The sequence below is a fragment of the Haliotis asinina genome, chromosome 4 (assembly GCF_037392515.1).
Source record: "Haliotis asinina isolate JCU_RB_2024 chromosome 4, JCU_Hal_asi_v2, whole genome shotgun sequence".
NCBI lineage: Eukaryota > Metazoa > Mollusca > Gastropoda > Lepetellida > Haliotidae > Haliotis > Haliotis asinina.
The window spans coordinates 37,637,705-37,662,832 of NC_090283.1; the positions used below are offsets into that span (position 1 = coordinate 37,637,705).

General features: G+C 37.9%; 1 protein-coding gene across 1 annotated transcript; it reads left to right on the forward strand.

Annotated features, from left to right (window-relative positions):
* The first annotated feature begins 159 nt into the window (after positions 1-159).
* On the forward strand, positions 160-24,732 carry LOC137281529 (lysosome-associated membrane glycoprotein 2-like). The gene is made up of 12 exons (XM_067812810.1): positions 160-244; positions 348-455; positions 10,572-10,672; positions 12,910-13,117; positions 14,455-14,643; positions 15,507-15,823; positions 16,759-16,960; positions 17,601-17,774; positions 18,639-18,820; positions 19,338-19,572; positions 22,956-23,132; positions 24,329-24,732. The coding sequence occupies exons 2-12, from the start codon at positions 416-418 to the stop codon at positions 24,472-24,474; spliced, it is 1,971 nt and encodes a 656-aa protein (XP_067668911.1). The 5' UTR covers positions 160-244; positions 348-415; the 3' UTR covers positions 24,475-24,732.
* The last annotated feature ends 396 nt before the right edge of the window (positions 24,733-25,128 follow it).

The window sequence follows — 25,128 nt, forward strand, 5'->3', positions numbered from 1 at the left end:
TATATAGATGATGGGGATCGAGAATATATGTCAAAGACATTTTGTAGAAAGACCAATTCTTGCGTCATACATCATGCTCCATAACACAAAGGGACACAACCCATGTTTCTATGAATTATTATCTGTCCTTAGGAAATCAGTACAATTCACGTGATCGCAGTCATATGACGGGTGTAAGCGGTCGCGTATAGTCCATTGCACGTGAAGTAGCATTGTATTTTAATACGGGGAGGCGTAGCAAGAGGTAACGATTCTGATGCGTTGTGTTATGAGTAAGGTATACACATCTTTTGGTAGTCTTAGTTATCATTTGTCCGCGTTAATCTCCGTATATCTTTATATTTCAGAATAAACGGATCGGTTTTATCAGGGACAAACAAGCTTTTGGGGGAGGAAGTAGATTCCGAAAGAAGTAATGATGAAGGCATTTCTTTTATTTGCCGTGTTTGGAATAGGTAAGTTATGTTTTTGAAAATAACATGTCAAGGTTACGATATAGATGTTTTATGCCAGTCCAGTGATAGTTCCAACAGTCACGGGACTGGACATAAATGACATAAAGGAAAATCATGTTCAGGCATCGTTTATCCGTTAGAATGGTCGTAGTACCCACATTTTTATCATGTGTTGTAGTTAGATATTAAATTAAAACTGGGAACAATAACAGGGCAAACTGAGACTGCTGGCAGTGGCTTCTTAGGTAAAGTTATGTTCGGGTAGCTAAGCCCTAACAGCATCCTATGTCGAAACAAAACTGCGAATTTTAGTCATGGCACAAGGTGCAAATTTACATGTCTGTCAATGTAACCTAAATTTGTGGATTGTGGTAATTATCAAGATAGCTTGTAAATAAAATCTCAGGCCCCCCCTAAATAATGGAAGGAATTACGGCAAATTTGAAGGAATTGCATCTCAAATGTAAACAAACGCAGCGCACTCGCAAAATAATTGCAGCGACATCGGTAGTTTAGCGTTAATAACATAAACACAACGCCCTTACTGGAAACAATGTCAGTAATATTTAGTTTCTACTGTTTTCATTTTCATAATTATCCATCTTTGACCACCCATGTTGAATGCGTTTAGGTATGAGGTGTTGTCGGAGCAATAAATTATTTTTTTCAGGAAATGATTGTCACTGCAAAAGAGCGTCATAAGTCATGCCCATGGAAGGTGTTTATGTCTGAACATCGGAAGCATCCGTGGGCATGACTTGTGATGCTCTTTTGCAGTGACTATCTTTTCCTAAAAAAATAATCTATAGCTCTGACAACACCTCATACCTAAATGCATTCAACACGGGTGGTCAGAGATGGATAATTATGAAAATGAAAACAGTAGAAACTGAAAACAAAACTCACCGAGACAGGTGCTCCGAGCAGTGATGCCATGTTTTGATGTGTGAGTTTCAGGACGCGACTAACAAATCGCGGAACTGAGCCGAGAAATCTCCGAAGATGGCTGATCTTGTTTCAAATATTACCGATTACTTTTGATGTACACATTACACATTACCTCACTCTCAAAACTGTTTTGAATCTCTGCATTACAAGTAATTACATGAAATCGAATTTCTAGCACTGAGATAAATAGCCCAAGATCACTAATGCCACTAATATCAACGTTTATTTTTGACTGTGTCAAGTAAAAAAGATACCATTAACTCAAAACTTGTCACATCTTGCCTGTTTTCGTAGGTGTCAATACTTAATGGGTTGTCGTACATTGTGATATATTGGGTATGCCTACAGAACACTGGATACCTGCCAGCCATGTTGTTTAGTGTCACGTCACCCTAGCCCAAAACCTTACCCTGAACCTTTATCCTAACCCTAACCAGTAGTAAACTCACTGGCTTTCAAAGATTTCAAACATGGCAAATGGTTTCCGGTATTCCATAGTCTTACTATATATTGTGACCAAAAACCTAATCCACTAAACAAGGTGACAGTCATATTTTGTGGGCCCACGAATGGGTGATGATTGCAAATGACTTTGGTAAACAAACCTTTCATTCACGAGTGCTGAATCAGTGGATAAAATAGTACCCAAATTGAAATTGTGCATTTAAAATGATTTTAGGAGCACTTCTGTTATATCCAAGTGTCACCTGTATGTGAGTGTACAATTACGCACTTCAGTATACAGCAGTCGTGTGTCTCTGTCATGTTTGATGATATGAATTGCTCTCAGTGTGTTCAAAATAGCTTTGACACAATGATATGAATCAATCAGTATTTTACATCTAACTTTTCTTTAGTCGTTTGGTGAACATATTATATCTTACGTAATTTGCTCTTGGCTGAGTAGTACCTGAGAAATGGCCAGTTGCAATGTAAAGAAACTTCAAAGGATTAACCCACTGTCTGTTGATTAAATAATCATTAGTATCTCGCACAGTGGATTTTTCCATGTGTGCACATGTAAGGTTAATGGGCACCTATCTAGAAAGTAACATACTTTCTTCAAAGGATTTGCTGATAGCACTGAACTTTTTAGAAGAACAGTAAATATTACATGCTTTTCAGCTGACTATTGACACAGATGTGAAACAGATGAAACAAACTTGAGAGATAAACACGGGTTATGATATCCCAAAACACTAGTTTGGCATTCGAGTAGTTTAGGAGATGAAGAGTGAGGACAGTTTTAGGGATATACCACTTCTTTACTCTGTACAGGTGATGTTGCGACATATATTCTATTGTCATGTGAGACGTGATATGCTTGACAGTGACATTAGAATTTATTTTTGACTTATTTATGCCTGAACAAATATGTGAAGGAACAGAAATTGACAAAGTGTTCACAGAAACTAATAAGGGTTACACATGACAAGGGTGTCTCGTCACTTCTGTCAGTGGTCACATGGCCATTTGGCACTTATCCTGTTTCTTAATCTGGAACCTGCTTCAAATGTTCACTGACATGACTCAGCAGGTATTAGACATCATCTCAAAACTGTTTTTCACACAACGTTATTTGAGCTGTAGCGCTTTATGCCTGTATATAGTATTATTGGAAAAACATCTTTTATTCATTTCTTTTATATCCAGTATTTGTAATGGTTGGGTACAATAACAGAATAGATAGGATAGGACCTGTTTATGCCATATGTCAAGCATGTTGTTACCCTTAAACCTCATTAGGACAAATGATCACTTGTTGGATTCTTTCAGATTGTGACATTACATATGCATAAGGTTGATTGGATGCTTCTAAAATGTCACATATACACTTTCATTTCATTGGTCACAGAATTATATCTGTTAGCGATTTGTCTACACGTTCCTGAATGGTAAGGACTGTGGAAACAAACTGAAATCTGCTGTTGAACCTACTGTCTGATGATTTGTTGGTTGAGTTTTAGACAGGATCTGCTGGGATGGAAGACTGTATGATATATTAGAAAGGAAATCAAATTCAGGTGTGCATTGTGAAGATTAGCTACAGCTTAGGAGAGATACAATTAAGATTGAATAAGTGTGGCAAAAAGTACATTTGATAAAATGCTTTCATGTATGAAATATTTCCAATTACTGGATCCCCCCACCAAAATGTTTTCAATCCAGTTTGTAAAGCCGTCAAGTAAGTGAAGTGGAAAAGGAAAAACCTTAAGTTGAAAGTAATAATGCTTTCCGACTCTGGCACCCTGACATTTTGTTTCGAGTCAGTAAATATTCAGTAAAATAGCTTGGAGGGATGACAGATGACTGACAACAAATCACAGTGGGTACAATCTCCATAAAGATTCCCACAGGCATGCTGTGTCTACCAGTATGCAGAGGAAGCAATCACTTCATACATCACACAAATGTACCATTTGTAAGAACAGGTGATCATTTGATGAAGATAATCCCCATCTTGCCTGCATGATTTAACCAAAGATGTTTGTGGTTAGCAGTATGTTTTTCCACACCCACTGAAACGACTTTCTGGTCTTTTCAGATGTTTCTGTTAATATATTGTGCATTCCATAATGATCATATTTTTCTCCAGTCCATTTTTGTCCCCCGTCTTTCTTAATTAACTTCAAGGGTTATAATGCTTCATTATACATAGAATTTGCTCTTCTTAATTCTTGTATTCCCAAACTGAACTAGTGAGAACATGGCTTACATTTGTAGTTTCAAGTTAGTTACATTCATTTTCCAGCAGCATGGAAGGCCTGGACTGAGTTTGACAATTGGAAACAGGTGAAATTTTTACTCAACTGCATTTTGAAAATAGAAAAGTATAAACAACATAAGCAATATATTTACAAAACACTAACTGTCTTCTATTTTTGAGTGCAATGTCAGTTTCAGTACATTCTGGGAAATGTATTTTTTCAAATTTGTGTACAAACTCTAATTTAAGTCAAATCTCAGACTTAAGTTTGTTTCGAGAAATCGGGGTCTGATGTCATAAGAACATGTAGGCATATACTGAATTTCATCTTGGACAGAAAGACTCATTCAGTGGTATTTCATGCGCTTCAGTATGATGACACAACCGTCAACACTGTGTTATCTATCTACTCTTCTATCTATGTCTGTTCCTTGTACCTGTGACCCGTGAAGGTCCCGGGGTAGAATAGGCCTTCAGCAACCCATGTTTGCCATAATAGGTGACTATGCTTGTCATAAGAGGCGACTAACGGGATCGGGTGGTCAGACTCGCTGACTTGGTTGACACATGTCATCGGTTCCCAATTGCGCAGATCGATGCTCATGTTGTTGATCACTGGATTGTCTGGTCCAGACTCGATTATTTACAGACCGTCGCCATATAGCTGGAATATTGCTAAGTGCGACGTAAAACTAAACTCACTCACTCACTCCTTGTACCTGACATTGGTTGTTCAACTGTAAGAAATACTCAAACGTTAGAGAAGTTAAAAGATGTGTTGGAATTGTTTGTTCATTTTGAACTTTCTGTGCAACATGCAGTTATTTGTGTTTTACTGTATGCCTCTTTATAGGAATATAGTACTAAAGGCATTTGCAAGGGTATTGCCCTATGCACAGAGGAGAAGTTCTCAATTTTGTCTTGTTTTGCTGTATCTTTTTCAGGTTCCACTGGTGATGTATGTCATCAGCCCTCTGATAGCCACTGTTCTTGTTTGACCATAAACTTTCAAACTTCCTTCGAAATAACTCTTCCAAGTTCTATTTTGGTACATAAATTACCATTGTATGTAAGTTCCTCAATCATACTATACTTTATTGCAAGCTGGTTATGTTAGTTATGTTGTTTTCTTTGTTGCTTTCCACATATATATATCCCCTCGTCTTCACAGAGAACTCGCGAAAGTTCCAGGTTTGAATTGGTCTCCAGGAACACAGCAACCCATGTTTGTTGTAAGAGGCAATCAACAGGATCATGCAGTCAGACTTACTCACTTCAATGACACGTCATTGTGTCTGTGTAGGCAAATACTCATGCTGTTGATCACTGGATTGTCTGGACCAGCACCCAAACCAAACCTTTTCATGTTGCATTCCTATTTGATAACACTACAAGAATGGATATTGAAATGTTGCACTCACGAATTGAAAAATGAAAGAAGTAGTTGTCCACACAATGTGTTCAGTATTAAACTAGTCATTTGCTGGAAATGAGGTTTACATGAGCCACAACTGAATCACGATTGCTCAACCAGATAGGGTAAGAAAACAGTTGAAAGTAAGTTTGAGTGGGATCATTTAAAATACAATACAATTTCATTTTACAGTCAATTTGACATGCATCTTTCATCAGCAGTGTATTTCCATTATTTTCATAGAAAGACTTCTAATGATATTGTTGTAACGTTTTCAAACGTCAGAGGGAGTTCAGACATTTCTGATTATTTGCCTATGTCACGCAGCATGTGACATCTAACTTGTGAGTCTGAAATCAATTTCCTTTGTGCTTTCACCCATTGGCATGTGTTGAAAAAGGTGTGTTAAAAAACAAGCTCATGGTTAAACAAGATTAAGCCTTTACATTACTCAGATAATTGGTGAATAAATTACAGGAAACCATACCTCTATAGTCATCAAGTTGTCGTGGCATGAAATGGTGACATGTGCTGCAGTTCCATCCGACCAAGGGTCCTATATAATACATCTTTTTTGCATCTTTATGGATCCTGTAAGCACTAGAGATGTTTTTTTATTCAGGAGGAGGGGTTATAAGTTATATTATAACCTGTGACACCGTAATCCATAACATTGTGTGAGGCAGTCAGTGTTAATGTTATAAATGGAGATGGCAGATGACATATGAAAGGTGAGATAGCAGTGATATGGATATGATGAGTGTTGAGTGAAGGTTACTGAGACAGTGTGCAGATGCTTAGATAGCTGACTCACCTCCAACTATCACACATTAAGGAGTGTGTTTGTATCATGTGACACAGTTACTGTTGCACAACTGGAATTGCTGTTTCATAACCATGTTATGTCTGTGACAACTAATATACAGTGTCATGGCAGACAAGACAAGCTTGACATATTATTTTCCATACATGCTACATGGCATCATTATGTTGGTGTCTTGGAATGAATGGGGCGACTTGAAGGATACTTCTGTGAATTGTTAAACTTAGTTATTCTGAATTCTGATAGTTAGTCTGGTACATATTTATGATACTGATTATGTATTTTGGAATGCCTAACTTTTAGCTGTTAAGACTGTTAATATAACATTTTTATCTGCCATGTCATAAGTCATCTTCTGAAAAGGCCAATGAGCAAGTGAAAATACCTCTTTAAATAAAATGTGTTGCATATATCTGTGCAGATATATATCATATCTTTTCTGTTCAAACCCAGCAACAAGTTTTTATGATTACTTTATAGGTCATTTGGCTGTTGCATATTCACAAACTGTTTGCTTGTTATTAATACTCAGTTTTTTGTTATTTTAACTAATTACTTAACATTCTGTGCAATCAGCACAGATCAGTGGATGCCATCAGTATTGGTATATCTGTTTGTACTGGCCAGGCTTGATTAACTGTAACATCTGTTACTGTTATGATGTGATATCTCTCTATCCACACCACTGTTATTGTTATTGAAGTATTCTGGTCATTCATCAGTGTCCTCCACTGCAGCTCTACATGAAAGTCTGTCCTCCACCCATCCTGATACTGTATGTCTATCTTCATGTTCAGGATAGACCACCCAGTTTGGTGTGGAGGGGAACTACCTACTGAAACCGCTTCCACTGACACACAGCTTTTTACCTTAGAATATCCCTAACAGACCAAGCCAAACTGTTCTGAAAATTTAACACTGTTAATACAAACAGGATAAATGAGTTTCATTAATTGTGAAATCAAAATGAAATTCCAGTTCATATTCCAAGAGTTTGTAGTAAGAACAGATACGAAATGGGAGCAGGTTTCCTGGATAGTGCTTAGTATTATTAACAAGAACAATATTATTAACAATATTATTAACAATACATTAATTATGAAGTGTAATTATGTCTGTCCATTTCCCAGTGAAAGAGAAGAAAGAGAAAGAGAAGTGTACCAGCTGCAGATGATGTGGTAGTGGCTGTCACAGTCTTGCTGAAAACAGGCATGGTTGCGAACAGAGACCAACCTCTGTCCACAGTCACTCATTTGGTTGATGTGGTTGATTGTTCTGAACCTGTGAAGGTCCCGGGGTAGAATAGGCCTTCAGCAACCCATGCTTGCCATAAAAGGCGACTATGCTTGTCGTAAGAGGCGACTAACGGGATCGGGTGGTCAGGCTTGCTGACTTGGTTGACACATGTCATCGGTTCCCAAATATGCAGATCGATGCTCATGTTGTTGATCACTGGATTGTCTGGTCCAGACTCGATTATTTACAGACCGCCTCCATATAGCTGGGATATTGCTGAGTGTGGCATAAAACTAAACTCACTCACTCACTCACTCACTCTGATTGTTCTGACATCAGCAGGCAACAAAACAATAGCTACCTATGTTTAAATGCAATATTTACAATTATCATGCATAAAACAATGAAAAATCAGATGGATGGATGACAGTGAAGGTTTTAATTTAGGAAGCTCATCCTGGATCAGTTACTGGTTGTTGTTGATGAGGACTAAGTGAACAGTCTGTGTTCTTCAATTTGTTGTCATATTACACAACGATGTTTTAATCATAGAAACTGAAACCAGGGAAGTATTGTTGGAATATTGCTGGGCACAGTCATGTGTGTGTTGTACAAAGGTCTCACATCACCACATGTCACTAACATTCTAATTCTGACAACATTGTTTCCATTTGTGACTGATTGCCAAGCAGGTCAACCTGCTTTACCCTCATCTTCAACTATCACCTCTACATGGAGCAAAGTTTGAAATATATCACACAAACAAATACACCAAACAGTTTTGAATTATGCAAGAATATAAATATTCACGAAGTGAGTATCATTGAATAAGTTAAAACATGCAATTTACAACAATATTTTATGGATACCACAGTCTAAGTAAACTTATCCTCAGTACTTTTCATTACACTCCACTACTGAGTCTAATAAAACTTTATGGAAGGTCACGTCAGGTAACCTTTGAGACTGACCAATCAGAACACAGCTTACCAAATCACAAAATTGGACATTTGCACATAGCTTCTGAACGTTTTATCTCGAAAATTTTCATACCCGAACAATTCCAAATGCTATTTAGCTTACGCTCATTTCTGGGTGAGGCACACAGTGTACGTACAGCCATGACAACGGAGAGTAAATAGTCTTCGAGTCTGAAAATAGTGTTTTTGGCAATATTCAAGGATGTTACCTTGTGGAAATATTAGCTAATGGTAACCATGTCAACAGAAACCCCAACGTGTATATACTGCAGGTCAAATGACTGTTATATGCAGATTTTTGTTTGTGGAGAGATCTATGTCAGTGACATGAATATTTTGAAAGTCCCTCCGATGCTTAAATAGTAGCCATTGTCTGATTGGTTAAATCTATTTAACCATCTCGCGTTTCATTGGACAGCCATTTGTCGCTCAAAGGTTACATGATGCGAACTTCTACTAGGTTTTGTTAGACTCAGTGGTGGAGTGTAATGAAATACACTGAGACTAAGACTGTGGGTAACAACTAGAGATGGGCGGTTTTACTGGAAAACCATGGTTGTTTCGATGAGCAGGTACGTACTGTGGAAGGTCGCTAAAATCAGAAGTAAATACAGCGGTACAAAAACCTTGGTATACCAAGGTACTGAACTTTTTGTGGTCCCCAACCTTAATAGCACTTCTTTAATTCCTGCTGGACAACAGTACAACAAACTACCGAAATGTCTCCACTATACCATGTATGCATCTGCAGCTTAACCCATTAATTTTATTACCTCCCTTTGCTGCCTCTGCATTCTCACAGTAGCCAATCAACTAAGCCACCGTTACAACTGAGCTTGCCAATGTCACAGCTAAGAAGGTTTGTTTGCAATGCAAATCTGCTGACTCAGATTTGGGGGGAAATCATGCAAGCAAATTGATTGGTCCTGAACTTTAAAACAATACATAGAAGAATTCCTTCTACATCTTTGAGAGAACATCTGCATCATTTGTCTTGCCAAGTTTAACTGGTTAATAATTTAAGATACGAAATTGAGTTGTGATTGGTATGGTCAAATTCAGAACATAGACACCTGATTGGCTAAAACGTCAGATATTTATCGGAACCTATACCCTGGAGAAGTCGAGGATGAAAATTCATGTTCTTTGAAGGTCATTCATGAAATGGCCTCTCTCTCTCTCACTCTCTGTGTGTGTGCGTGCGTGCGTGAGTGAGTGCGTGCAAGCGTGCGTGCGTGCGTGCATGTGTTTTTAGCAACATGACCTGACTTTAAATCTGTGTCAGCGCCCACATTTGCATTAAGTTAAGTTCTGGCATGTATTTGGAAGACTTTGAAGGTCAAGGTAGCTTTCATGAATTGGGCCTCAAAAAACCTGAATTTCGGTATTTAGTATATATGATGAAAGATGATATACCTCATCTGTGTGCCAGGATCTCAATCATATCAACTTACTGATGTTCACTGGTATCCAGATGTCAGATTCTACATTTCAGGATGTTTCATGTTGTTACATGAAATCAAAGTTATTTTTAGTTAGTTAAATTGAATTCATAGTACCTAACTCATCACCTGTTACCTACATTTTTTGAAGTTTTGTTTATGCTGAGGTTTGAAGATTTGTTATGTTTCCTTAGCCTGACTCATGTTATATGCTAATCTCCTTTTCCCTGTCAAGTGGAAACTTGAATCCCTTTGCTCCCTGGATCAAACATAAACTCACCCACCAAGTAGGTTATCTCCCTTTTGTCACCAAAGGGTGATATTTTTTGTTTATCCCGACTCTTGATTTGAAGGGCCCTCCCACCTGTCCCCTCACATCACTACAGACCACCTTGTAGGTTTTAGTGTGGGCTCAACTCGAGGATGCCAGTGTTCAGGTCACGTGGGTCACTTTGGCAGAAACCACACACTGTTCAGCAGGAAAGGGAGCTAAGTATGTAGCATATGAGTGTGGTTAGGTATAAAATACCTGTTTTATCATAAAACTTACATTTCATTGTCCACAGCGGCTGGCGTCAGGTTCAAGTACAACTCGACAGACCCCTGTGTGATGATGGATGTGGAGGCTACATTCAGAACCACAGCCTCACAAGGGGACAACCAACTGGTAGGTTATCACAACTCATTATGTTGAAAATAATTTGTCATTACACATATTCAGTGTGTCAGAAATGGTCACAAAAGGTCCAAATGCTGAAATTGAAAGGGCATGGTTTTGAACATCAAATAGATAAAGGCAGTAACATTTATATTCTGTGGGTGAGGATAATTCAGCAAACTACAGCTGATCTTTTTTTAGTGCCACAATTTACATCTGTGAAGATGACTATGCAGTGTTTCTGGTATATATTGACTTGGACTGGTTAATTTGAGAGTCCTGAATCTGGCGAATCACTGATTGAATATACTACATGCACTCTGATCAGCCTAATGCTGATAACCTTTCTGAATCAACAATGTACAATGTTTATTTTACATTTCTAGAACACAGTCTTAACTTACTAATCATGGAGACCTGTAAATTTCAGCAAGGACCACTATAGTTGTTTACTACCATTTGATATGACCAGCAGATGAAAAAAACATTGGAAACATCTATAGATGTGGTGTTTTATGACATTTGGTTTAGAACCCAGTTTACCTTTGGATTAGTTTGAATGTCAATGTTTGAATTCACCATTGTGATATTTTAAGAAAGATCATTTTGTCTCAAATACCAAATCAGTGATAGTTTTTATTGGAGTGACATTTTCGTCTTGTACTCCTATAATGACTGTTTCTATCCAAATGGGCTCTGTCCATCCATCTGTGCATCTCTGTGTCCATGTGACTATGCACATTCATCTTTGCTGGAGCAGAACTTCAAAAAACGTTTTTCACTGAACTTGGCACATACATCAGTTTAGTTTTGAACCTTGACTAAAAGACCTCTTCTCTGAAGGAGAACTCTTAAACCAGTTACTATTTCTCTCCATCATTTGGCACATACATAGGTCTGGTGCTGAACTGGTTTTTGCATAGTTTTGGACTTCTGAATGAGATGTTTTTTACATTTCATTGCCAACAGATTTTATGTTTTCCCTTCTCACAAACAGCCAGTGTCTACAATAATTTTCACTGTTCCATTCACATACCGTATATACCCGCGTAAAATGTGAGGTTTTTTTTACCTAGTATGAGGAGGTCAGGAAGGGGGGGTGCATTATAAACGGGGCATAAGATCTTACATTTTTCCCAGCTGTGTCACTTTCAGTTTCCACTGATGATGTCAAATGGCATTTGATAGTCATCCCAGCACTTCACAAGAAAACTTCGCATTTAGTCCGAAATAACTGTTAATATCCGAAATAAAGACCATTTGTATCTTGTTTCCTGGTTTTTAACGTATATTCTCTGTAAGTAAAGTTGAAATGACCATCGATCCAGATTTACAAGCCAGCTGACATGGTAAACAGACATGAGAATGACAAATTGTGAAAAACACTGAAAAATCAAGCTAGGTCAAGAGGGCCGCTCTTTCCATCCTTTCCCAACGAAATTTGTTCTTTACAGACAAGTCACGGTCTTTTAGACAATTGTCATTTTCACCTCCCTTGATAATGGTAGCCATTTTCCCGCGAAATCCGGTTTACCATGGATGCAAAGGTACGGCAATTCACTCTTTATATGCTACCACTAGAATAGGTTACTGATTGTGGTGTATACTAAGAACTGGGGTTCAGAAACTTGACACATCGCCTAGGTTTCGCTGGTTGTCTCTCCGCGTTAGAAATATAAACTCCGCACACAGTTAGCAAATACTTCTGTGTTTCATGAGTGGGATCATTTCATATTTCATTTATCTGTTAAGCATATTACTTCCATATTTTTATATATTTAACTTAAATTATCACTGCAATCACTTTCCTTCAAAAAAGTATGTGGTTAGATGTCTATACTGAAATACATGGCAAAATAGACAAACATATAACCAGTAACAAAAATACATTTCGTTTGCTGGAGATGGTCTCTACAACGCAAGAAAAACATGTATTTACTGTATGTGCTGGTAACGTGCTTCATTCAAGGTCATGTTGGAGTAATACGCTTCACAAAGCTTCGTATAAAAACAACGCATGACAAAACACTTTTTATTGTGATGTGCTTCATCCGTGGTCGCATTATACACAGGGTATATTATTTATCCTCAATTTTGAAGGGGTGTAGAGGGCGTTCGCATTATATGCAGGTATGCTCGGTAATGTTCCCAGCTATTTTGACCTTACCTAAAGTAATCTGAAGACAGTCAAAACTGAGTATTCTTGCAAGGATATATATATTTTTTTATCTATTACTTTCTGCCAGGCAACAGCTTCTGTGATGTCAAGTGATGCACATTTAGTAACTGGGTCCTGTGGACAAAATCTAACTAAACTCACCATCGATTTCAACAAAACTGGTGCGAAGTGGACACTAATCTTCAGCAAGAAAACAGATGGTTTGACTGTGGCACTACACATGATGTTTCAGTATAAAGCTGATAAGATGTTCCCCAAGAAAAATCTTACCAACGGTGAGTAGTGTGTCTTAATCTTGACAACCTTCCCAGGTGCAGTGTGTTTCTTCCTGACTTCACTGACTGTCTTCCTGAGGGATTTCAGGTGGTATGGGAGTGGAGAGAGGGTCAGGAGACCTAATACAGTTCCATGTGGTCAAAATCAGTAATGGGACTGGGAGGGAGGGGTTAACAGCAATACAAAAGAATGCTGCTACTAGATAAGGGATTTTGCAACCTTTTTTTTAAGCCAGGTATCAAGTACCTGCTACAAGCTAAAAAAGTGAATTTCAAACACTGAAAATAGTCCCATATCAAATGTGTTTAACCAATAACTTTACAATCATGTAATTTGTTGTTTTCAGATGTCGCTGATAGCTTTGTTTATAGTAAAGGGGTAGTGTGAGTTTGATACTGATCTTGTATATGGTTGTGAATAAACATTGTTAATTGTTTTGCAGCTGAAGTTGGAAGTTGTGGTTGGTAGTATTATTTCTGTTGATTCAATATTCAGAGTCAGGTCTAATATACAAGAGTGTCCTGTGTGATGATGAACAAAATTCCTTCCAAATGTTGAAATCTGCAAGAAACATCAGCCAGTTCAGAATGAGAATGCGCTGCCAGAAACTAGTCTCTCTAGCAGTGGTTTTCAGACACTTGTGAACAGTAACTAGAACATTGTGTTTCATACAATCACATCAAGGTCATTGTCGTGGACCTGCCAGTTTCCATTTTCACATAGACAATTTTCTGTTCATATGAAAGTGCTTTTTGAGTAATCTTCATTTGTAGAATCATTTGATGCCATCATGTAGGGTTGACAATGCTTTGTTTTTAGCATTTCCACTCTGTATTGACATAAACCTAATCGTGAGAACAGTTAAGCTGGCTGGTGAACAGATTGAAGTTAACTGCCTCACACTTTGAAGTAAACTGGAAAATGTTAATAAATGGAACTAAATTTATTCCTAATTCTTTATTTTGGAATACTTTGTTTCATATTCGCAGAAAGAGATGTGTTTCTGTCAAACAATAAACAATCATGGAATCTTGTAGTTGGATCGTACTTCAGTGAAAATCACAGCATTTGATGTTGTTTCACATACTTAAAAAAAATAACAAAATATATCATTACCTCTCTCTATGAGGTATTGTCCTGGATGAATTGATCAATGAAAGATGTAGTAGAAGGAAGTTTGAAGTGTGTACATGAGTATCTGTGGTCAAGGCAACTACTGCAGCTCTCACACCTATCTTTTGGCTTCCCCAGGGTGTTCGGTGATGTATTCAGCTCTTCACAAACACTCTCATCACGTATAATGTCTGGAAATAATACAAAGTGTGTCATCTTGCAGATGTCATTGAAGATGGTGAAGGCACTGAAACACTGTCCAAGTCAGACCAGTCCTACATGTGTAATGCACAACAGGAAATCAAGTTCAAGCCTTCTTCTAGTAATAACGTAACATACACTGTTGTTCTTACACTGAAGAAGCTACAGGTTCAGGCTTTTAACCTGTCTAAAGGAGCATATAGCAGTGATGGTAAGCTAATTTCTTCATGCATATTCATGGATTCTATTAAACTCAAACAAATGATTTAGCAGTCCTAGGTTATTGGTCTGAGAGAGAGAAAAAAAGGTTTACAGTATTTGTTTCAAACCAAAGAATAGTTTGGGTTTGATCTTTTTGTATTCATGGACCAGATGAGTTTGGGCTCCATTCCTAAATGTTTTCAGTGTTGAAACATTTATCATCCCAAACTGTTTCACAGGAGATATCACTTGTGTGAGATCATATGAAATCTCCATGGAGATATTGTTTTGACAGTACATTTTGTGGAATGCCCAGACAGTACTATGATGTCATGAACTTGATCATCTGACAATGCTATGATATTGCTGCACTGCAAATGTAATTATAGTACAGTGTTGAGAGATGTACAGATGTTTCCTTATCCTTAAAATATCTCTTTTATCATAAAAATCACATTTTTCATTAAAAACTAATGTAGAGTGATTTTGAATGTGTGTGTCATGTCTACTGTTGAAAAAATGGATATCAGAAGACACTAGGGTGATTCTGTATGTACTGTCCTCTCAAATAAAAAATTGATGTGACATGATGTTATGTGCCTGTAGTATCCACTGATGACATCAGCTTTAATATCCTTCAATAATATCAACTGATACATAGTAATATTGTAATTTCCTCGTGACATTAGCTGACAGTTGTTATATATCTGTGACAAGTTGGATTATTATTGTAATGTCTCTGTCACACATAAGCTGACACTTCAAGTTGTAAAATGTAGAGCAAGTAATGGATTTTAAAATAGTTGAATTTTCTACTTCCTTTGGAAGAGCTGCAGTAATGACCTTGTATAAGATTTGTATTAATCTGTTCAGTGGAGCACTGTGATGCAGACGGCAAGTCAACATCTGAAGCGGAATCAACCTCCTCAGAAAAACCCAGCTCTTCAACAGAACCCAGCACCTCAGAAGAACCCAGCACCTCAGAAGAACCCAGCACCTCCGAGAAACCCAGCACTTCTGAAGAACCTAGCACTTCTGAAGAACCTAGCACTTCAGAGGCCCCTTCCTCCACTACAAGGCCCATTCCTCCGTTGAATCAGTATGAATTTTCTAATGGCACAGAAACCTGTATTCGCATGGATGCAGGCATTGAACTGACCATCATGTATGAAACCAAGGACAACAAAACTGTGAGTTTTGCCTGTTGACAGCATCACTAAGTATTTGATCACAGTTCTGAAGGTCTCACCAACTTCATTTAAGTAGTAGCTAATGCCATGGTTCTCACAAATTTTCCATCACTGGATAAAATTCAGAAAATATCTTATTAGGTTTGTTGTGATGTAATTGTTGGTAGATGGGGAGGAAATATGTGCACTGATGATCTTGTTTTCAGTTTATTTTACACACCATAATCACAGTTTCTGTATTTAAAACAGTGCCTACCACAACATCATGATGTATTTTCTAACTAGGTCAGAATTATAAAGAGCCTATAACTTGTGGATATTCTTGGTTACAATTGATCACATCATCCTTTCTTATTTTACTGGAGCCTCTATGTCTTTTGGGTGGTCAAGCACCAACATGCCCTAACATGCCCCAATGTGCCAAACATCACTGGGAATATTGTTAGGTACAGAATTGACAACAAACAGGCCTCTCGTTTGAGAATTGTGTTAGTAATGTTTGGAAGAGGTGATGTTTCAGTGTGTTGCATTAGTTCTTGTTATCAAGACATCACATATTGCACATCAGTATGATGTTCTATTTCAACATAGGATCAATCTTTAATTCTGTGAGGCATCCTGCTCAACAAAGATACTGTTAACTGTCATTTTTCGTCTTTCCCCGAAAGTGATTGTATACATTCACTATAAAATAATGAGACCATATTTCACTCTCCCATTTCTTTAACAGTGTTTTAGACATCAGTAAAGGGAGATTTTTTATCTCCTGAAGTTGTTTCTCATCTTGACAGACATGTAATATGAGGATGTCACCCGCACACGGGAGATCTGCCATACAGTACATGTGTGTAAGGTGTAATGAGTTTCTTCTCTCTGTAGGCAGGAGGCATGTGTATGCCCAAATATACAGTGACACATTGATTATTCTATTGCAGATGGAATCTATACCATTTGCTGTTCCAAAGAACTACACCCTGGATGGCATGTGTGACACTGATGGGAATGCGAGTCTCACTATCAACTTTGATAATAACAGTATCACGTTTGAATTCACAGATTTTAGTGATACAGCAAGCATCAAATCTATCATGTTCTCAGTTGTTCAAGATTCAGTTCGATTTCCTGATGCCAAGAAACGTAAATATATTTTCATCATCATTTGCCGATGCATTATAATGGTTTAACAATTAGTGATGCTGTAGAAGCACTGTTGTTTGTTTCTTTCACACGCTCAGCAAGTGAATCTGCAGTGCAAAATGTGGAAAGTGTGGAAAATGTTTGCGAGTTTCAGATAGCATAAAGCTCATAGGACTGATATTGTATTAGGATATATGTATACATATAGATTGCTTCTGAGTTAATCATGGTGTGACTTGAATATTGGAGGTCTTGAAACTATAAGAAAATCATGATTGTAGAATTTTTGAAGACACAATCATCTGCAATTAAGTTTGTAGCTGGTGAGGAAAGTGCTTTGTCTAGTGCAAACATAAAGTGCAATAATTGTTTTATACCATGATAATATTCTGAAATGTTTCCGGAATGGAATAGTAAGATGTTCTGCCCTATTACATCTACCTATGATAACATTACCATTATGATGCAACAAATATCTGTATCTGAGCGCGAAGTGTATGAGGTTCAGTTCACTTTTTATACACATGTCCAACAACAGTGGTTTCATGTTTATGTTTCAATTTCATAATGTGCACAAAGAAGAAAGTCAAACTATACTCATAGTAGTGGGTTGAAGTGCTGCAGGTGATTTGTGTTACAGCCGGAACACGTATAGAGAGGAAAGTTGACCCACCCCAGATTGCCACCACTGACACTACCTTCTACACATGCGAAGATGGCGAGCCTGTTATTTTTAGTGATAAGTCTGAAATGTTTTTGAGCAGTCTTAAGTGGCAGGCATTCAACCTGGATGATGGCAACTTCACTGAACAAGGTAATATTATTGGGTATAATATGTAGAGGAACAAGCTTCATTACCTAGAAATCAGCACTTTTTGCCCCTTTGACTTTGAGGGTTTTTATGGCTTCAGTGATTTGCTTAGAATCACTCATGTTCAGTGAAGAAGTTTCCTGCTCATGTTGCAAGCTGCTGGTGTAGACCAGTTCATCCTAGAGTAAGCATCTGCAGATACTTGTGTGGACCAGGTCCTCCTAGAGCAAGCAGCTGCAGATGCTTGTGTGGACCAGGTCCTCCTAGAGCAAGCAGCTGCAGATGCTTGTGTGGACCAGGTCCTCCTAGAGCAAGCAGCTGCAGATGCTTGTGTGGACCAGGTCCTCCTAGAGCAAGCATGCTGTTGTAGACCTGGCTAGCTATTCTCAAAACGTTTGTAGCACTACAAATTTCTTATACCAATTCTTAACACATTGGCTACAGTCAGAATTAAGAATTCTAAGAGTTACGAGTGTTTTGAGAATAAAGGCCCAGGTGCTGGTGTAGACCAGGTCTTCCTGGAGCAAGCAGCTGCAGATGCTGGTGAAGACTAGGTTCTCATCTAGCCAGTAACTGCAGATGCTGGTGTAGACCAGGTCCTCCTGGAGCAAGCAGCTGCAGATGCTTGTGAACTAGATTTTCCTCAAACCAGCAACTGCAGATGCTGATGTTAGACGAAATCCTCCTAGAGCAAGTAGCTGCTGATGTTGGTGTAGACCAGGTCCTCTGGAGCCAGCAGCCGCAGATGTTGGTGTAGACCAGGTCCTCCTGGAGCCAGCAGCTGCAAATGTAGTTAATGAGTTTATGTAATAATAAATGCAACCTGAAAGAATTAAATAAAAGTAACACACATTTTGGTGCTTACAGGGGCACGGTGTAAGGAAGATGTGTCAACAACAGTCTCAAGCACTTCAGTAGCACCAACAACTCCAAAGCCACAACCAGGACCAGTTGTCAATAATTTTACAGTGTCTGATGGCAATGCAACATGTTTAGTGATGAAGGCAGCCCTATTCCTCAACATTCCCTACACAGATGCTAAGAATGAGGTATGTAATCTCAATCTGTGTCATATATGTACTCCTCTGTCTCCTCCCATCTGCATGTCCTGGGTCTCTACCTTTCTTCTCCCATCTGCATGTCTCAGGTTTACCTTTCTTCTCCCATCTGCATGTCTTAGGTCTCTACCTTTCGTCTCCCATCTGCATGTCACAGGTCTACCTTTCTTCTCCCATCTGCATGTCTTAGGTCTCTGGCTGTCTTTTCCCATCTGCATGTCTTATGTCTCTACCTGTCACTCCATGTCTCTCTATATGTAATATAACTACCTGTAGCAGGGTGACTGTTCATTCTGTCTATCCATGTCTGCCTGTCTGTACCTGTTGGATCTGTATCTACCTGTCTCACCTGTGTCTTTCTTCACCCATATGTGATCTACCATCTCAACAATTTTGTCTATTCATATCTACCTGTCTGTACATATCCAAGGAAAGCCTGTACTTCTACTGCCATGTCTGTCCAGCATAGAGGAAAGTAATATACTGATTGATAATTGTATGGTTCTAGAACAAGACAGTGCACATTGTTGTACCACAACTGACATCGTCTGACATAACAGGCAGCTGTGGAGAAATGGAGGATTCCGTCACTTTCAGCTTCTTCAAGGATTGGAGTATCACCATGGTGTTCTCACTAGATAAGCCATCAAGTCTTGCAGCGACCACAGACACCAATCACCAGCTGTCTAATGTCACAATCAGCTATGTCTTGGATTCTCACTTCCCAAATGCTTCTAAAGCTGGTGAGTATGGTCTCCAGCAGACATGACTTTACAGTAGCTGTGGAACTTGATGCTGGATTACTGAGCATAAAGAGTTGACCTGATGTGATGGTTTATATATAAACATGGAAGTTCTTGGAGAATGGCTGCATAGATTGCTGTGAATGGCTATGATCTGGCTACTAGATACAGCAGGGCCCGCTTGCAAAGAGCAATCTTAGTTACAATCAATCTTAAGCCCCTACAATCAACCTTACAATCACCATACAATTGCCCTAATCCACTTGCACAAAGACGATCTTAAGACAGCATGGATTTAAGATTGCGATCTTAACTAAGATCAAACTCATCAATGTTGGAGGTAGAAATGTTGATGGATGTAGAAAACTCGACTCCTGACTACAGTTGTCTGCAAGAGTGCATAGTATACAGCATAAATAAAAATTGGAACTGGTTACTGCACGCAACTGACATTCCTTCCTTAATCGCACCTTGCAGATTTTTCATGAAAACAAAACAATACAAAATAAAAAAACCCCAAAAACTCAAACCCACAAATCCTTGAAGGAAATGATGACGTTGAAGAAGGAAATGATAACGTGGAAGGTAGCATATATTATCACTCGTACCTCGTGGGTTATTCTCTGTTTTTTTATTCTAATTTGATTTATGAACTAAGAATGTTATACTGCGACCACAGAAATATCATGTTGTACGAAAATGTTGATACACAAAAAAATACATTAACAAATTTGGGTCTGGAGTTATTGAGCTAATAATCAAGGAAATTAAAAGGAAAAAAATATGAATAAAATTTCCTTATGATATAACACCTAAATGTACCATGATTTGTTAATGGCTCTCCGTGAAACATAGTTTGGCATTTGGTCGGTGTTATTTGTAGTAAAATCCCAAATATATCCCACAAGCATTAGATTTGTAAAGATATGAAAGGGTGACACAACTAGGGGAGTGTTGTGGAAAACACATGACAGGGAAATATGAAAACAATATTATTTTGTGTGTGTTGTATGCATTGTTAAATACTTATCCACAGTATGTTAATTAGTTTACGCTATTTTGTTGATAATCACTTTTTCTTTTTGTCTAAAAACTTTCTACGCAAATTTCACATACCTTTAGCAAGTGTATTTTTCCTGTTTGAAGAATACTTGTATTATATTCAAAATACATAGATTAAAACTCTTGTCTCTCATCAGATTTAATGTAGATTTTAGAGAAAAAAAACCCCATAATTTTGTACGTTATCCAACTGTTGATTATTTTAATGATAAACCAAGACAAAATCATTGACCGAAAAGAAATATATGTGGAGATCTGCGATGTCACAACATAACATACATTGTATTTGGGCATGGCAGAGTTTACAGCAACGGCATAATATGCAAAGGGAAACCACTCCCATCTTGCGTAAAAACCAAGATTAGCTGCCCTTCAGTTATTGGAAAGGTCATGGCCACTGCTAATCGCATGCAGACACCTTTCATTACTATCCTTTCCTTGAGTATCACAAAGGTATGGTGTTAATACTTTTTCCAACACTGAATCGGATGAGTATTGTACTTAATGACATCGACTGGATAATGATTTTGTTCACTACCGCAGATAACGATATTTCTGATGTTAAATCGATGTTGCGATCTCTGTGTTGTTGAAATGTCGAGGCGAGTCAGAGTTTTATGCAATATGAAAGCAATCCCCAAACGTAAAGCTAATTTTTTGCGTGAAATTGACACCAACTTTGCTACTGATGCTACTACATTTTGCTATTACAATGATCTTAGCTCCTTACAATTGGTTCCGACCAATTGTATGTTTTGATTGTAACTTACAATGATCTTAGCCTACAATCGCTTTGTGCAAGTGGATGGCAATTGCAGCCGAAGCCTAAGATCGCGATCTTAAAGGTCACATGCAGCCAAAAAATCAAACATTATTAAAACACAATTATCACTTATTCATGACACATAATATACATTGCTGCTCATAAAAAACAACTAAACAAAATTGTAAGTGTACAGTCACGATTCAAAAGTGCAATATTTTGTACTTGGGCTTACTTTCCTTGAAACGAGGTCCTTGGGAGACATGGCGGGTGGATGTGCACTCAAGTTTAACGATGGCTTCCGATTGGCTGGTTCATTTGCTGATACACTGAAGGCTCATTGTGTACAGAAAGATGATCTGTTTAGTGGGCATTTTAGAAGTATGGTGAGTCACAAGAAAGTAAAATTCTTTGTGGGTAACAACTTCTTTTATTGTACTTGATGTGTTGTTTCAGTGTGGATTCATATACCATTGTCTAACAAAATCATATACACTAGAAGAAGTTGTTATCCATAAAGAATGTATTTAGAGATGGTGGGTTTTGTAAATACATATTCACTGAATTTGCGTTCGATCCAATCAAAAATCATCTCAGAAGAAATGGTGAACTACTGCGTGGCTGGAAACTGTTATTTGTCCAAGTACAAAGCAGGAATTGAAACTGACAAGAGTTTGCACCAGTTTCCGTCAGATCCAGTCATTTGAGAAAAATAGATGTAGTTTGTTTGCACAAACCCACAGACACAAAAACATGTCATGTGTACAAGTACATAATGTACATAATGCGACAGAGACAGGACTCCGGTGCACGAGTCATAAATCAATTTATTTTGTTTATGGCGTATGTCCTAATAGGTGTTTAAATTGCATGTGGTGAATGATTGAAGCTGTGTATTGCATATTGTCTTTAGCAGACAGGCAGGCAGACATATAGGTGTCAATAAACTAGGCATGAGCTTTCTTTGTGAGCTTTCTTATCTAACAAGTAGATTATTTACTCCTTTGTGTACACAACCAAGATTAGACTACTGTTCAGGACCTCATACTCATGCATTCTGTTTCAAGCTCAGCGAACCTATTCATTGTGCATGCATTATGGGCGGGGAATCATTTGAACTCGGATTTCGGGGGCTTTTTTTTTCATTGCATTTTTTTTTTTCAACTTCATAGGTTGAATTGGCATTTTTATTGATTTGTTTCAGTAAGTGCATAGCGAAAGGTATCAGAATCTGCAAAGTTGTATTTTATGTTGCATGTGACCTTTAAGGATTTACAATAATTGTAGCTCTAAGTTTTGTGCAATTGGGCCCAGGGCTGTACAATGTCTCTCCATGTCAAGATAAGCTACTCACATGATGTATATATGTTATATGTTGGAAAGGAAAACTTCAGGCTATTATACTGTTCCATTGCCCACTTGTTTCCTGCCAGACAGACTTTTCTTTGAAGACTTGTCTGCTGAGCAAGAGAACCTTTCTTCAAAACCTGTAGGTAGTTACATTTAATTTATTACTCCTTGAAAAGTTCATATTTATCAATTGTTTATTTGCCTGTAGGTGAGAACATGAGTGTGATGGCTATCAACGTAGCTCAGTTTGATGCAAGCCAGAAGGGATCTTACAAGTGCAATGCCAATGTGACCATATCAGCGAATAATGGTGTGGAGTTGATAACGTCAAATTTCCAGTACAAGGCATTCCAAACAGGAAACAGCACTACCTTTAGCAATGATGGTGAGTACAGCTTATGGCATACGAGAAGGACCTGTGTTTTCAGACTGGTCTGTCCTTTAACCTGTTTTAACAGATCCGGAAAGAAAACCATCCAGGCTGTAGTCAAGTAAAAAAAACTATATCATTTAAGGAATCTACCTGACATGATTCATATGTGAAATCTTTTTCACTATCACTTTTCATATTGCCTGATAAATAGTCTGATTTCCATATTCTATTGACAGATTCATATTTAGAAGTTGTTTCAGCAAAGACTCTAAATATCAAAGGGCAAGAAAGAACATTCAATAAATTCATAAAACAAATTTAGTTTATAAACAAATCACTCAAAGTACTCATAAAAGTTGTCCAACTTATATCTGAGTTTCTGTTTAGATCTTTTCATGCATCTCTGCTTTTGTCATCTGATCTCCACGTTTGGATAGGATGTTCAATCCAATTGATATATGCATGAATCATTTTTGTCACAGGCTACAGCCTAGCATAATACATTCACGAAGTTCCATATTTTATGTATAGATGGCAGATGTTTGCTTCATACGCACAGAATATCATAATTTCTTCCAAAACTTTCATCAAAATGTTTTGGAAGTTGAAAGTTAATGATGGTATCCATTTCTGTAATAAGACTGATGCCTTTAGTCATGTCATTTGAACAGTCTGAATTTCTACCAGTTTGTATGCAATAAAATCACTTGTTGCATTTGTGAAAGTATTCCTGGTGTATGGCATGTAGTAGCTATGATGTTTTACAAGCTGATATTTTCCTTGGAAAATGGAGTCTTCAAATAATAAGACTCTGTGAAACTTCTGGTTTGCTGGTGTTGAAAGACTTAATATTAACATAGGTCACTTCCATAGAATAAACCATTTTTGAATGCAGACCTTTTTTGTACTCCCGTAATCTATATGCTGAAGAAAAACATGTCTTGTATTCACCTTAAGATGGTTTAATAAAAGATTTATCTCCCTTGGTCAGGTCTGGTATAGGTACAGTAGACTTTAATTGATGTGCTTATATCAAACTTGCAGATATTATAACATACTTGTTCAGGTTTTGGGGCATGGGTTGGGGGTTTCCAGTCATGTGAGTGACTCAAAATGTGTATAAGTAACTGGCATTATTACAAACTATAATTAGTGGCCCCTTTGACTGCATGTGGGGAAGCTGATAACAATTATTGTTTAACTTGCAGGTATGGTTGAGTGCCCAGCAGACACCGAAACCAACAGCATTGTGCCCATAGCTGTGGGAGCTGCTCTAGCCGGATTGGTTGTTATTGTTCTCATTGCTTACTTGATTGGTCGCAGGAAGAGGCGATCAGGTTACGAGTCTGTGTAACCACGCAGGGAAGGAAGTCTTTGGAAAGCATCTATCCAATATATCAGATCCATGATGTTTCTTCTGAGGAAATCCCTCTAGGTCAAGATGGCCGTTGTTACTGAATGACCTTTGTAGATGGATTAAGATGTTGGGGTGGTGGGGGGCATTGTGGGGAGTGGGGATGGCATGCTGTATGCACTGATTTAAGCTGAAAAGTATGCCTTGAAATAGTACAGTTCGAAAGGGTTCAATCTGTGGTTTTGTAACAATCAAAAATACTCAAACAACAATATCTGGTAATACTTTGCAAGAAGTAAATTTTGTTTTTGTTTTGTTTTACACTTTTGCCAATGTGCTTGTACAGGTCAATGTGTGGTACACATGTGAAGTTCTTAGAACATTGTTTAATGATTGAGTAAATGAAAGTATATTTAAAGAGTCACTGTATACAGCAAATCTGTGTATATAGTGTACATATATATATATATATATATATATATATAGTTTCCTACAAGCTGGAACTGCATGTGTGCCACCACCATCAAATTGACAGTGCAGTGATCTAGACTGCAGCCATCACTCCAGTGAAACAAGAAGGAAGGAGCCACTGGTTTATCCTGGTCTCCATGCCTACTTTCACTTTGTTAACCAAGGAAAGGAAAAGTGTTGTGG

Excerpts from the sequence above, each read along its gene's own strand:
- LOC137281529 (XM_067812810.1), top strand. The coding sequence starts at position 416 with ATGATGAAGGCATTTCTTTTATTTGCCGTGTTTGGAATAG. Across the intron at positions 17,775-18,638 it reads TGGCAACTTCACTGAACAAG|GGGCACGGTGTAAGGAAGAT; the intron begins GTAATATTATTG and ends TGGTGCTTACAG. Across the intron at positions 18,821-19,337 it reads ACACAGATGCTAAGAATGAG|AACAAGACAGTGCACATTGT; the intron begins GTATGTAATCTC and ends GTATGGTTCTAG.